Source organism: Dendrobates tinctorius, unplaced genomic scaffold (assembly GCF_039654945.1).
Source record: "Dendrobates tinctorius isolate UK_male_01 unplaced genomic scaffold, ASM3965494v1 ptg000175l, whole genome shotgun sequence".
NCBI lineage: Eukaryota > Metazoa > Chordata > Amphibia > Anura > Dendrobatidae > Dendrobates > Dendrobates tinctorius.
In genome coordinates, this window is record NW_027361842.1 from 5,779,948 (window position 1) to 5,795,984 (window position 16,037).

Genomic DNA, 16,037 nt, shown 5'->3' on the forward strand with positions numbered 1-16,037 from the left:
TTCATGTAGTGCAGTTTTTTTTCCCCCTTTTTCATACATTTTGTTCTGTCTTTCTGTAGGTAATAACTTATTGATTGGTGGGGTCCAACCATTGCAACCCATAAGGATTGGCAAAATGAGGAACTTTGTTCTCCTGTTAAAACAGAGCAACACTGCTCATGCGTGATTCAGTTCTACTGCTTCATTTGTAACGCAGATGAAAGTGCCTTGACAGGGATAAAAAGTCGACATTCTTGCAATCAATGCAGGTCCAAGCTGTCTGATCGCCACCGATTATAATAATAATAATAATAATAATAATAATAATAATAATTATATCAGCTGATCTGTGTATCAATCAAACAACCCCTTTGAACTGACAAACTGCCTGTATGGACCTGGCCTTACAATTATATTGTGCAATACTTTTTGAATCATTTTCGATTATAAAATACCTTTCTTTTTCTTCCTCTTTTTCTTAATTTCCACTTGGCTGTTTTTGAGAGAAAGGGGGAAAAAGAAGATTAAAAAGATGTGTTACAAATGGACAGTTAGTATTGCAACTGCTTTTTAATCTTTTGATTGTGTACTAATTCAAAACGCATAAATAAATCCACCATGATCATCAGATACCATATCTACAAAGCAGTTTTTCCCCCCCGTAAGCAGCATATAGAAGAGAATATCACTGCACAAGCCACAGGATTGGGTGACAAATGTCTGATTAATTATGGGTCTCATTATTGGGATCCCCATGATTAGCAGAATGGGTACCACAAGGTCCCTAAAGGGAGCAACTTGATCTGACCATGTCACTCCATTCAACTGAAACTTCACCTAGGAAGACATGGGCTCAGAAAGCCTGTTGTAATGATTATTAAAGTGAACTCCTCAGCAGGATTGTGCACAGTAACCCACACAGTGTCAGGTCGGCGTCGTTATACTGATTACAATGACACCTGGGTTGAAGAAATCCATATAATTTGAGTTAATGATATGCTCGTGCTCCGTGGGGGCCTTCATGTGGTCCTCTGATTAGGTATTCACCAGTATGGCTTCTGACAGGTCATGGATCCCTCACTGACCTGCCTCCCCCCCAATTTACATAATGATTGTATATACATACTGAATAATAACCCTTCTGCAGCTAGGTGCCAGCCATGGCAAGTGTGCTGCAGCATAATCACAGGTTTACTATGTTAATAATAAATGTGCTTGAGGTTATCCTGACAGTATGTATATATATATATATATATATATATATATATATATATATATATATATATATATATATATATATATATATACACACATACATATATATATATAAAAAAAATTAATTTTAAAATGTCGCCCACCTGCTCAGTAGCAGCTATAGGTGTATATAGAGGTGATGTGATCCGATAGCTGCAAGTGCCACCTTGCCAGAGAAGGAAAAAAAAAATTCCTCCTCCAAGACGGCGGCACCCATGATTGCCGATAGCTGCTACTGCACAGGTGATGCTGTCTTGGAGGCGGAAATCTTTTTCTTCTCTAGCAAGATGGCACTGCCAGGGCCTGGACAGCAGCAGCTATCAGATCACCTCTATATACTCCAATGGCACCCAATTGCGAGGTAGCAGCTATTTTCAATTTTTTTTTTCTTCATATAATCAGGATAATCTCAAGCAGTTATTATTAACACAGCACACATGCGATTATGCTGTAACGCAGGTGCCATGGCTGGTGCTGCCTGAAGGTTTGTTTTTCCCAGTATGTAGTTTACATAATGAATATTATCTGTAGAGGGCAGGTCAGTGAGGGATCAGAAGCCATACGGCAGAATAACTAATCAGAGCTCCACATGAAGACCCTCCACAGGCCGCCCCAGAGCGCGGGCTTATCATTAACGCAAAACTGAAAATAAAGATTACACAACAACCACAAGACAGATTTCATCAACCCAGGTATCATCATAATCAGTATAACGGCTCCGACCTGACAGTGTCTGTAGGTTACTGTGCACAATCCTGCTGACAGGTTCCCTTTAACCCCTTTACCCCCAAGGGTGGTTTGCTCGTTCATGACAGGGCCAATTTTTACAATTCTGACCACTGTCCCTTTATGAGGTCATAACTTTGAAACGCTTCCATGGATCCTGGTGATTCTGACATTGTTTTCTCGTGACATATTGTGGTAAAATTTCATTAAAATAACTTGCGTTTGTGAAAAAAAACTGAAATTTGGCGAAAATTTCGCAATTTTCCAACTTTGAATTTTTATGCCCTTAAATCACAGAGATACGGCACACAAAAAAACGTAATAAATAACATTTCCCACATGTTTACTTTACATCAGCACAATTTTTGAACCAAAATTTTTTTTTGTTAGGAAGTTATAAGGGTTAAAAGATAACGAGCGATTTCTCATTTCTGCAACACCATTTTATTTTTACGGACCACATCACATTTGAAGTCACTTTGAGGGGTCTATATGATAGAATGGTGTCACTTTTGGGTATTTTCTAAAAACTGCATCCCTTAAGGTGCTCAAAACCACATTCAAGAAGTTTATTAACCCTTCAGGTGCGTCACAAGAATTTTTTGAATGTTAAAAAAAAAAAAAAACGAACATTTAACTTTTTTTCACAAAAAAAAAAAAAAAAAAATTACTTCAGGTCCAATTTTTTTTATTTTACCAAGGGTAACAGGAGAAATTAGACTGCTAAAGTTATTGTGCAAAAATGATCTTTTCACCCTCAATTTTTATTTTTCCAAGGGTAACAGGACCCCAAAGGTTATTGTGCAATTTGTCCTGAGTAAGCTGATACCCCATATGTGGGTGTAAACCACTATTTGGGCGCATGGCAAAGCTCGGAAGGGAAGCAGCGCTATTTGACTTTTTTGGCTGGAATTGGAAGCCATGCCGCGTTTGGAAAGCCCCTGATGTGCCTAAACAGTGGGAACCCCCCACAAATGACACCATTTTGGAAACTAGACCCCCTAAGGAACTTATCTAGCTGTGTGGTGAGCACTTTGAACCCCCCAGTGCTTCATAGAAGCTTATAACGCCCAAGCATGAAAATAAAAAAAATCATATTTTTTCCACAAACATGATCTTTTAGTCCCCAATTTTTTTATTTTACCAAGGGTAACAGGAGAAATTGGACCCCAAAAGTTGTCCAATTTGTCCTGAGTACCCTGATACCCCATATGTGAGAGAAAACTACTGTATGGGCACACGTCAGGGCTCGGAAGGGAAGTGACGTTTTGGAATGCAGACTTTGATGGAATGGTCTGCTGGTGTCATGTTGCCGTTGGAGAGCCCCTGATGTACCTAAACAGTGGAAACCCCCCACAAGTGACCCCATTTTGGAAACTAGACCCCCTAAGGAACTTCTCTAGATGTGTGGTGAGCACTTTGAACCCCCAAGTGCTTCACAGAAGTTTATAACGTCTGGGCGTGAAAATAAAAATTTTTTTTTTTTTCCACAAAAATGATTCTTTGCCCCCAATTTTTTATTTTCCTAAGGGTAACAGGAGAAATTGGACCCCAAATTGTTTTGCAATTTGTCCTGAGTAGGCTGATACTCCATATGTGGGGGAAAACCACTGTTTGGGCGCATGGCAGAGGTTGGAAGGGAAGGACCACCATTTGACTTTTTCAACGCAGAATTGGCTGGAATTGAGATCAGACGCCATGTTGCGTTTGGAGAGCCCCTGATGTGACCAAACAGTGGAAACCCTCCGATTCTAACTCCAACCCTAATCTCAGCCCTAGCCCTAACGGGAAAATGGAAATAAATACTTTTTTTTAAATTTTATTATTTTTCCCTAACTAAGGGGGTGATAACGGGGGGTTTGATTTACTATTTATGACGATTTTTATTTTTGGCAGCTGTCGCACGCTAAAAGACGCTTTTTATTGTAAAAATAGTTTTTGCATCACATTTTGACACCTATAATTTTTCCGTATTTTGACCCACAGAGTCATGTGAGGTCTTATTTTTTGCGGGACGAGTTGACGTTTTTATTGGTACCATTTTCGGGTGCATGACATTTTTTGATCGCTTTTTATTCCGATTTTTGGGACACAGAATGAACAAAAACCAGCATTTCAAGAATTTCTTTTGGAGCGTGCGTTTACACCGTTCCGCGTGCAGTAAAATTGATAAGGCGCTTTTATTCTTCGGGTCAGTACAGTTACAGCGATACCTCATTTATGTCGGTTTTTTATGTTTTGGCGCTTTTATGCAACGAAAACAATTTTATATAAAAAACTATTTTTTTGCGTCGTTTTTTATTTTTTAGGGGGTTCGCTAAAGGGGTTAACAAATGGGACAGTTTTATAGGGCGGGTCATTATGGACGCGGCGATACCAAATGTGTACTTTTTTTTTTACTTCCAAAAAATGAATTAGGATATTATTTGTATGTATATATTTTTATTATTATTATTTTTTTTTTTTTTTTAAATTTAGCGATTTTTTAAAGATTATTTTTACACTTTTTTTTTTTTTTTTTTTTTTTTTTAACTTTATTAGGTTGTCCCAGGTGGGACATCCCTGTCCTGTGACAGATCAGTCATAGACGCAGACTTCCTCATGCTGCGCTTTGCAGGCACTGAGGAAGCCAGCTCCCTGCAGGCCCCCGAAGGTCCCCGTCGCCATCTTGGATTCGGGGACCTGCAGGGATGGAGCCCCCCGCAGCAGCGCTGCACATTGCGCTGCTGTGGGGGGGCTCAGGGAAGCACAGAGGGAGCCACCTCCCTGCCGATGCTTCCCTTTAACCCCTGGTACACCGCAATCGTGTTTGATCGCGGTGTGCAAGGGGTTAACATGTCGGGGGCGGTCCGTGACCGCCCCTGACATAGTGCCGGGTGTCAGCTGTGATAATCAGCTGACACCCGGCCGCGATCAGCTGCGCTCCCCCCGTGAGTGCAGCTGATCACGATAGACGTACTATCCCGTCTATGGGCAAAGGGGCCCGGGTCCCATGGATGGGATAGTACGTTTGATGTCAGAAAGGGGTTAAGGGTCCAAGTGGTCTTTATAATCTATCCTGTAGATAAGTTCTAAATCTCATTCATGGGAAAAGCTCTTTAACTACATCATTGTAATGGCAATAATGCAAATGTAAAGTAAGAACATACCCTTGTACTTTGGCCTGCTCAGCTGCCACCTTAGCAGCCTTTTTCCGGATAAAGGTAGCTCCAGTGGAATTTTCTAAGGCATCAACATCTACTTTCAAATGCATAGTGTCAGATGAAGGCAAATGTTCACTGAGACTGAATTTCTGATGTAAGGACAACATACAGCCATAAAAAGGTACAGAAACTGCAGGATGCCAATAATTACTAATGCATTATTAAAAGTTACATCCATCTCTGCAGTATGAAAACCATAAAAAAGGATACACTTTTGCCTTATTCGCATCCACAAGGGAGTATGCGGAGATTAGCTGTGCCAACGTATGAGTGTCTTTGGGGTTTTGTCTGTAATGATATAATTGATTACTGTATTGCTCGTTCAACTCTTAACAGTCTAAAAGGTGAGAAAAAAAAAAACTCACTTCCATAGTTGTTCCAGGTCATTGATGGCTTCCTTCTTCCGGCCATGTTTTAACTTGAAGTTTGAAGCTTCTCTTATTAGGGCTAAGTGTGCTGGAGAGTTTGGCTATTAGAAGAACATTTTTTTTTAAAATAAATATGGAAATTATAGAATTGCTAAATGTGTTAATGATATGCAAGTGATGAAAACATGGAAGCAATGCACCTCATGCAGAAGGAGGCACTGCTCAGAAAAAATTTTTTGAGGGAAAGTCAGTAAAACTTGCATTTTATGATTTTACAGTCTCTGGTGCCGTTTTGCAATTATGAGTCTGGTGGGTGGTCCTATCCAGTGATGACAGTCTTCCCTATATGACTGTATGCAGTGACAGCTGTCATTCACTAGTAGGACCGCCCCCTAGACCCAAATACATATACACCAAGGATTTCAATTAATAAAATGCAAGGTTTACTGACACTTTCCCACAAACCTACGGATCATTCTGCTCAGATTCTATTTTTTTATATTAGGTTTTCCAAAGATGCAAATACAACAATACAGGTTCCTTTTAAGTTTCAACTTAGGGAATGTGAGCACTAGAGATGCATTTTAGAATCATTTGAATGAACAAATTACTTACTTGCTTTGCTTGGTACCAACTGATTGCCTGGTTAAACACTTCTATAGCACTGTCAATATCTTCATCATGGCTGTGCATAGTCACTAGTGCGGATACCTGGAACATGGAAAAATGCCACAATATGAAAGTTTAGAAGCAAAAACTAAAGTGCATAGACAGAAAAATGCACGAATACTAAATATTTCACATGTTAAGAGACAGAGTAATGCAGAATCAAGGCCGTTATACGATTCTGACAAAGGCAGCAATATCTAATTTCTAGACATTTTAATGTTCGTGGACTGTGATGTACATTGAAATAATAGTTGAGCCGGCTTGCCAGTAGGTTTTGTTCAACTTTGTCATTCGCTTTCCTCCATAGGCATTAGGCCCAGCTTCCCTTCACACAGTACTCAAGGAGGGGGAAGCTTATTACACATGGAATATGTAGAGGCTGGAAAAATCTGTACAGAGAGCTCTCCCTAGTGGTGGCTGGAGAGAAATACAATAATTCTATGTCCGGTGTTCAGAGCTAGGCACCCTCTCCATGGGCACCATAATTGTCTATGGTAGGAATGTCATTATCCTTAGCAAGCCTCCATTTATTAATAACAGCACCTCAAAAATGAATAAGTTTTTCTACTACTGTAATTGTGAAAAATTACTGATTGATGGTGACAGCTACTGAACCTCGCTTGTAGAGGGACTACAGTATATTGGCAGAACGAGTGACTGCAGACTTATTTTAGACAGGACAACCCCTTTAATGTTGCTTCAATATTTTCACATGTGCATATTTGTTACATTACTAATATAAGGAGCGATATACACGGTTATGGCCGAAAGTGTTGGCATCCTTGAAATTGTTCCAGAAAAATGAGTATTTATCCACACAAATTACTACAGTTTGTTAAGGGGGGGGGGGTAAATTGGACATGATTTCACAAAATTGTTGGCACCTTTCCAAAATTGTGGATACACAACTTTGTTTCAAGCATGTGATGCTCATTCAAACTCACCTGTGGCAAGTAACAGGTGTGTGCTATATGAAAATCACATCTGAAGTGAGATAGAAAGGGGAGAAGTTGACTCAATTGTTGCATTGCGTCTCTATGTGCCATACTAAGCATGGAGAACAGAAAGAGAAGAGAACTGTCTGAGTACTTGAGAACCAAAATTCTTGAGCAAGATTAACACTCAAGGTTACAAGTCTATCTCTAGATATCTTGATGTCCACGGTGGGCAACATAATCAAGAAGCTTACAACCAATGACACTGTAGTTAATGTCCCTCGACATGGACAGTAGAGAAAAATTGATGAAAGGTTGCAACGCACGATAGTCTGGATGGTGGATAAACAGCACCAATCAAATTCCAAAGAAATTCAAGCTGTACTGCAGGCTCAGGGTGCATCAGTGTCAGCACGAACTGTCTGTCGACATTAGAATTAAATTAAACACTGTGGAAGGAGACCCAGAAGTACCCTACTGCTGACACAGGGACATAAAATTGCTAGACTGCAGTTTACCAAAACTCACACAAGTAAGCAAAATCTTTCTGTGAAAGCATCTTGTGGATAGATGAGACCAAGATAGAGCTTTTTGGTAAAGTACATTTTTCTACTGGTTGCTGAAAATGTAATGAGGTTTACAAAGAAAAGAACACAGTTCCTACAGTCAAGTATGATGGAGCTTCAAAGATGTGCACTGGGTGCCTTGACTGTGCGCAAGGCATCATGAAATCTGAAGATTACCAAAGGATTTTGGGTCGCAGAGTAGTGCCCAGTGTCAAATAGCTGGGTTTGCATCCTAGACAATGGACCTTAGAGCAATACAATGACTGCAAACATACCGTATTTCTCAGATAAGATGCACACTTTTTTCCCCTAAATTTCTGGGGAAAATGAGGATGCGTCTTATAATGCGGATATACCTTACCGGCCGTGGTACAGCAGGGTCCCTGCTGGAGGAGGCAAGAGTGGATCGCTGATGCAGGCTGGGATGAGGGGGGGTGTTCCGATGTGCGCGGCTGCTCGGTGGTGCAGAGATCTTTCTGTGCATGCCCCGGCAGCCATTTTCCCGGAGTCCACCGCACAGTAAACCATGTAAGTGCGGGGGCTCTGGGCTTTCAGAAAATTTCGGCAGAGCCCCCACACCAGCAAAAACCCGCAGCGGCTCACATCGGAACACCCCCTCATCTCAGCCTGCGGCTTGCAGCAACGCTTCACTCTTGCCTCCTCCAGCAGCCATCCTTGAAAACCCACTTCACCGCAGCCACCACCCCCAGAGAAATAAAACGCATAGATAAGAAGCACCACAATTTTATTAAAAAAAAAAAAAAAAAACTTCCTATTTTTCCTCCTCAAAATATAGGGTGCGTCTTATACTACGCAAAATACGGTACTTCAAGAAGCAGCCAGAAATGGCTTGAAACAAAGCGCTGGAGAGTTCTGAAGTGGCCAACTATGAGTTCAGATCTAAATCCCATTGAACACCTGTGAAGAGATCTTAAATTACTGTTGGGAGAAGGCATCCTTCAAATATGAGAGACCTGGAGCAGTTTGCAAAAGAAGAGTGGTCCAAAATTCCAAAATGAGAGATTTAAGAAGTTTGTTGATGGTTATAGGAAGCAATTGCAGTTATTTATTCCAATTGGTGTGCAACCAAATATTAAGTTGAGGGTGCCAACAATTTTATTTTGCCCATTTTTCATATGTCCCATTTGCCTTTTTTCCCCCCCTCTGTTTTTGTGGTGTTCCAACACACAAAGGACAAACATTTGTGTAACAAAACGTGTAATTGCAATAATTTTCTGCAAGAAATAACTCAATTTTTGGAAAAAAATTTCAAGGGTGTCAACACTTCAAGCCATAAAAATTTAGCCTTCAACATTAACTTTTTGCTTTTTTTTAACTTTGGATGAAGTCCTACTAATTTTTCGTAGATCATAATGGTGATCGTTTACATTAGGATTACAAGAAGGGAGAAGACGAAACAGTGAAACCCATGATGTCTACTGCGCGTAACACTAAAAAAATATTCCGTAATGTACATGTACAAACTCACCAGGCCAGGTCTGTGCTCCAGTTCCTTAATCGTTTTCATGATCATGCATGCCTTGGTTACATTTCCTGAGAATAAAAAAAAATAATATATAATATATACATTTATTTATTTTGGGGAGGTGTGGGGGAGTTGCATACCTTGTGAGAGTTTTAATTGTGCCATTGTTAGTTTGATTTGGGGTGCATGGGCTGGATTCTGATCAGCAAATTCCTACAAAAATATTAAAATAAATCATTTTAGTGGATTGATTCGAATACAATATATTTCAGATCAAGAAGTTAATGACAGGGATTTTGGGAAAAATACTTAATAAAAAATTATATCCTCAAAATTTAACCTACTTCATTTAATTTTTATGTTAAACTCTTATGCATACATGTACAGTGGTGTTATGAGCTCATTTTCTCCTTCACCTTTGATGTCCGATGAACTCCCTCTGCTGGTGAAAGGAGGTAGTGAAATTGATTTGGATGGGAAAAACCCTGTCATCTGAACAGGTGGAGTGTGACTGGACATCCGGAATCTCTGACTGGATATAAGGCCGCCGACGCCCTGCTGGGTTGCTGGTGATCCTCTCTGCTCTGAGCTCTGGCCTCCAGTTTAGTCATGTCTACTAAAGCTAAGTTTTTGCTCTGCTATCGTGCCATGAGATTTTGTCTGTTTACTTAGTGTTTGTGTTCAGCCAGCCCTGGTTGGGACTGGCTGAACTCCATTTTGGTCTCTGATCAGTTGATCTCTTTGCTCTGTTTTCAGAATATACCCGAGTGCTGATATAGTGATTTTGAAATCTAGTGACTTCAGGGCCTTTTCTATCAGACGTGTTGGACATTATTTTTGGCAGGGTTTTTGCGTGATTGCAGACAGTTGCTTTTCTTTCCTGTCCTATCTAGTTAGGGAGGGCCCCATCGTTTGCTCAGCCTGTCTTTCTGTCTGCGTTTGTGTTTTCATCTGTTTTCACCGTCAATACATGTTGGGGGCTTTCTATTGCTTTGGGGTCTGCTCTGGGGCAGTTTAGATTTCCCCTTTCTTTCTTTAGGTTTATTTAGTTCTCCGGCTGTGAACGAGGTGTCTAGGACCACCGCAGGAACACCCCACGGCTACTGTTAGTTGTTGTGAATAGGATCAGGGGTCTGCAATCCGCTAGCTACCAACCTCTCCGGTTTTCTGGACTTAGCTTGTATTTTTGTTTTTTCCTCCTCCGGTGACTCATTCATAACACAGCGGGGAAAATAAGTATTTCATACACTGCCAATTTTACAATTTTTCCCACCTACAAACAATGAAGAGGTGTGTAATTATCGTAAATACACCTCAACTGTGAGAGACAGAATCTAGAAATAATAAACAGAAAATCACATTGCACGATTTCTAAACAATTCAATTGTATTCTATTGCACAAAATAAGTACTTCATCACCTGCTGCCGCTAATTATAGTGAAAGCAGGAGCCCTGCTGTGTGTGTGTATATATATATATATATATATATATATATATATATATATATATATATATATATATATATATATATATACACACACAATATATTATATATATATATATACACATACCGGGTGAGTCATAAAGGACGGACGTTTTTAAACTAATCATAAAATCGTTAAATATTTATTAAATATAAATGTATTCACAGATTTGGTTACGTATACTGACAAATATTTGACAAATTCAAGTGTGGAAAACAACATCTGCCATGTGGTGGCCATTATCAGTGATGCATTTCCAAAGGCGTTCTTGGAAGTTGGCATCAACACGTTCCAACACAACTCTGTCGATTTGGGCAACTTCCACTCGAATAGCTTCCTTCAGTTCTTGTAATGATCGAGGCTTAAGCTTGTATACACGTGATTTGAGGTGACCCCATAAGTAATAATCGCACATGGACAGGTCTGGGGACCTAGGAGGCCAATTAATATCGCCAAACCTGGAAATGATGCGACCAGGGAAGAGAGGGCGAAGAACGTTCATTGTTGCTCCGGCTGTGTGGGCCGTTGCCCCATCTTGTTGAAACCACACACTAGAGATGGGGATATGTTGCCGTCGTAACTCAGGAACAAAGAAGTTATTTATCATGGCGATATAACGTTGTGAGTTCACGGTAACAGTATTGCCATTATCGCCTTCGAAAAAGTACGGACCGATCACGCCATATTTGCCCATAGCGCACCACACCGTTACCTTAGGGCTGTGCAGCGGTCGTTCATGTAATTCTTTCGGATTTTCATAGGCCCAATAACGGCAGTTCTGCTGATTAACCATGCCATTGACATGGAAATGAGCTTCATCACTCATGAATAAAATAAGGTTGTCGTTTTGCTCAATAATTGCTTCCATCTCATGTGCGAACTTCAGTCGCGCTGCGTAATCCCCGCGCTCCAACTGTTGCACAATGGCCAATTTATAGGGGTGGAAATGCAGGTCTAAATGCAAAATACGCCTTACTGTACGATTACTGAGGGCAAGTTCTAAAGAATGTTTCCGAGCAGATCGACTCGGACTACGCAGCATGGCTTGCCTGACGCGTTCCACATTTTCAGGGGTACGTGCCGTTCGTGGAGCCCCCGGTGGTCGTTTGTTCATTAGTGTACCTCGTGTACGGAGTGCTTCAACCCAACGTAGGATAGTGTTACGAGCGGGAACAGCTTGATTTCTGTGAATATTGAAATGACGCCGAAACTCACGCTGAACGGCTGTGATACACTCATTATTCTTGACAAAACTGTCGTACGCAAAAACGCGATGTTCTATCGTCCACGGCACCATAGCTTAAACTGAAACTAAAATAAAAACAATGCTTTCACCTCACAAACATAACCCCGCCTCCCGCACATCTCTACCTCCACCTGGTGGTGAGTTATAGCCACTTCAAATACATCTGTCCTTTATGACTCACCCGGTATATATATATATATATATATATATATATATATATATATATATATATATATATATATATAAATCAAGGCAGAAAAGTCCAGCAAGTGGAAACTTCAGGTGGTATAATAAAATCCAAGAAATTTTATTGCAGATAATTTAAAAAAAAATCTAGAGTTCAGTAACAAGATGCAGACATGATGCTGAACAGACTACGCGTTTCGGCGGTAACAACTGCCGCCTTCTTCACGGTCTCAAACTGCTTCTGGAATACTCCAACATTCTTAAGTAGAAAAAAACATTTCTTAACCTCATAATCAAGAAGTAGTAACAGGTGTAAATAACATCCTTCAATGTTAACTCTATAGTTTCCGGAAACAAGTAGAGAAAAAAAAAGCATCAGTATGAACAGTACCTGCGCTAACAAAGTTATCTGACCAGGATAACGAGAAATAAAAACACACATTATTACATTAATACAACGGTGTTGTGTGATGAAAACATTATGACTGAAATATGATATATCATGTTTTTCTAAGTAGTGCTAAGAAATTATTTATAATGTATTGCTAGATCCATTCTATTACTGAATCCAGGTGGTAACCTTGTATCTAAAAGAAACATCCATTGCTTTCTCTTGCAAGAATTTTTTTGTGATAATTCCCCCCCCTTTCTGTTTTTTTAACCGGTTCAATGCCTATAAAAGAAAAACCCTTGACATCACCCCCATGTATAGTGTCGGGAAACTACAGAGGCTCCTGCTGGTGGCAAATTAACTGCATCAGAAAGATGTTTTCTGATCCTTTTTTTTTTTTTTTTTTTTTTTTAAAGTATTCATAGTGCAACCTACATACTGTTTGTTGCAAATGTCACAATTAAATAGATAACATTGGCGGTATTACAATTAATATATGAAAGAATATCACAAGTCTTATTATTGTGCATAGACATAAATGTTTTTGATTTTTTAGCATGCTTGCAACATTTGCACACATTAGCTCCACACCAATAGAAACCTTTGGTTTTTAACCAGTTGGTGTCCTGTGAGTTGAGAGACAAGGGATCCCTGAAAAGGCTAGAAGATAAAAGTGAACTTAAGGTACTGTCACACTTAGCGATGTACCAGCGATATGACGCAGTCAGGATCGCTGGTACATCGCTAAGTGGTCGCTAGTGAGCTGCCACACAGGCAGATCTCACCAGCGACATCGCTGGGGACGGGGGTCGCTACTTACCTGTCAGACGAGGCGATCCTGCGTCCTCCCGCCCGACTCCACGCTCGTCTCTCCACAGGAAGCTGACGACGAGAAACAGTCCAGCCTGTTCTTGCGCGATCAGCGATACCTACGACCCGCTCCCCCGCTGGTTAAGTATCAGACACAGATATCGCTAGCAATATCGCTATAATGTCACAAGTTATAGCGATATTGCTAGCGATATCGCTTAGTGTGACAGTACCTTAAGAGTGGGGGCACGTTTAGCAAACAAAATAGATTCACTATCTACCAGTGTTTTTAAGATTTTATCTTGACACAGAATGGGCAGATATTTCTTAAATCGCAACAATATTATGATACTGGGGACTAAAAGATGTAGTAAAAGTAACTTTATTTGAACCATTACCAATATTATTGCATTTTGTCTTTTTCTTTTTAGAGTACAGCAATGGGCTCTATCCATATTATCTACCAGTTTTTTTTTGCTCTTTCCAGATAATAACTGGGATAACCTCGTTCACTTAATCTGGTGCAGGCTAAGTCTGCTTCTTGTGTGCTATTTCTTTTTAACCGGATCAGTTCACCAAGAGGAATGTTTTTAATTATTGGAATTAGCCGTTAGAATACTGTTACAATACGTATTTTTTCTGTATGGTGAAATATTAATCTGATGTGTGATCAAATCACCTGTTAGAGTCAAGTCCAGAAAATTGGCCGAAAAATTATGTACCGAGCTGCTAAATTTAAGGTTGTAATCATTGGTGTCTAGATAGTTGAAAAAAAAATCACTAATAAAAGTATCTCCCAAAATATTTTTATCCCAAATAAACACCAAATCATCAATGTATCTTCCTAGCCAAACAATACCATCTTTATAAGGGTTGTCATCACAAAATATGAAATTTTCCTCCCATGTAGCCATGACTATATTAGCAAGGGATGGAGAAAAACGTGCTCCCATGCTAGCGCCCTGTGTATCTATTGTTAAATGAAAAATAGTTGTGTTCAAGGAGAAACTCTATTGCAGAATACAATTTTGGATGTTTGTGTCATATGAGTTGTACCGATGTAAATAGTACCTAATGCATCTCAGAGCTACCGTATTTTCCGCTTTGTAAGACGCACTTTTTTCCCCCCAAAATTTGGGGGGAAAACAGGGGTGCGTCTTACAAAGCGGACATGCCTTACCTAGGCTGTGATCGGGGGCGTCCGGCGGTTGCTGGCCGCTGCTGCGGGTGTGTCCGGTGCCGCGTTGTGTGCCCGTCGATGCCCGGGGCTCTGCCAACATTGAGCGACAGGCCAGAGCCCCGGCATTTCCTCAGTTCCCTGTGTGCCGGTAAAAAGATGGCCGCCGGCGCATGCGCAGATGGGATCTCGGGACCCAGTTCTCGAGAGATGAGATTTGAAATCTCATCTCTCGAGAGGTGGGTCCCGAGATCCCATCTGCGCACGCGCCGGCGGCCATTTTCCCTGGGTTCCCTGTGTGCGCGCGGTGGTGCCTGCAAAAATATGGCCGCCGCGCGTGCGCAGATGGGATCTCGGGATCCAGCTCTCGAGAGATGAGATTTCAGATCTCATCTCTCGAGAACTGGTCCCGAGATCCCATCTGCGCACGCGCCGGCGGCCATTTTTTTTTTACCGGCACTTCAGCGCACATATACAGGGAACCGAGGAAATGCTGGGGCTCTGGTCTGTCGAACAATGTCGGCAGAGCCCCGGGCATCGATGGGCACACAACGCCGCACCGGAGCACCCGCAGCACCGGCTTCCAACCGCCGGACAAGTGGAGAAACCTGACACCAGCACAAGACTCTGCAACAGCACACATCGGAGCCCCCCCTCATCCCTGAATGCGGCCTGCAGCATCACTCCACGCCTGCCTCCTCCAGCAGCGAGCCTGGGATCCCTCTACACCGCAGCCACCAACCCCGGTAAGCAATAAGATGCAAGGATTATAAGAGGCACCACCATTTTATTAAAAAATATTTTTTTCTTATTTTTCTCCTCAAAAATTGTGGTGCGTCTTATAATCCGGAGCGTCTTATAAAGCGAAAAATACGGTATATGATGTGGAATAGAGGGATAAAGTCCCAATAACAACCAAACATAACACTGGGGAACAATTTGAAAAAAAATTTCTGTTGAGTTAGGTTTTTGAGCTGATTTATACTAAAATTGGCATGCTGATTCCAAAAATGTAGTCAGTTTTTCCTCCTCAACTTACCTGTCATAGAAGCACAATTGCACTGATTTCTGTAATAAGACTTGTTATCTGAGTACAATTCGACTCATATAGAGCTACGTGGCAACTTGTAAGAGTAGTCACAACTGAGACAGTGTGGTGAGAGGTGTGTACAGCTCCCAATACGTCATAATTATCAATAGCTTTACACAAAAAAATGTATCATAGTAGGAATAAATAGGATTTGTGATAGCTTTTCTCTTTACATTGGGCGCTTAGTTGTAATTTATATATCTTTTATGATTTTTTTCTTTGTTAGTTTTCAAAGCTTGTAACTTTCCATCTCAGTGTTTTATTTACTTATGTACATATTTCCTGTGTTTCAGATCATGTCTGCTCCTTCCTCTCGTCGTAAATGCCTAAACAACCCTGACTCCTTCTGCTATATTTGTGGTGTTTTCACCATTCCAGTTCAAAGGGCAAACATCAGTGCATTTGTCAAACAAGCATATTTTGCATATTTTAAAGTAAAACTCGGTGATCAAGATAAGCCATGGGCC

General features: G+C 40.8%; 1 protein-coding gene across 3 annotated transcripts in view; it reads right to left on the reverse strand.

The window, feature by feature from the left end:
* SRP72 (signal recognition particle 72) overlaps positions 1-16,037 on the reverse strand; it is a 258,727-nt gene that overhangs the window by 7,101 nt on the left and 235,589 nt on the right. For all 3 annotated transcript variants that reach the window (XM_073551352.1, XM_073551353.1, XM_073551351.1), the window contains 7 exons: positions 9,327-9,399; positions 9,190-9,254; positions 6,146-6,241; positions 5,528-5,631; positions 5,373-5,450; positions 5,109-5,243; positions 435-472 (listed from right to left, as the gene is read on the reverse strand). In XM_073551352.1, the coding sequence (XP_073407453.1) occupies positions 435-472; positions 5,109-5,243; positions 5,373-5,450; positions 5,528-5,631; positions 6,146-6,241; positions 9,190-9,254; positions 9,327-9,399 (589 nt within the window). The remainder of the gene's footprint in view (positions 1-434; positions 473-5,108; positions 5,244-5,372; positions 5,451-5,527; positions 5,632-6,145; positions 6,242-9,189; positions 9,255-9,326; positions 9,400-16,037) is intronic.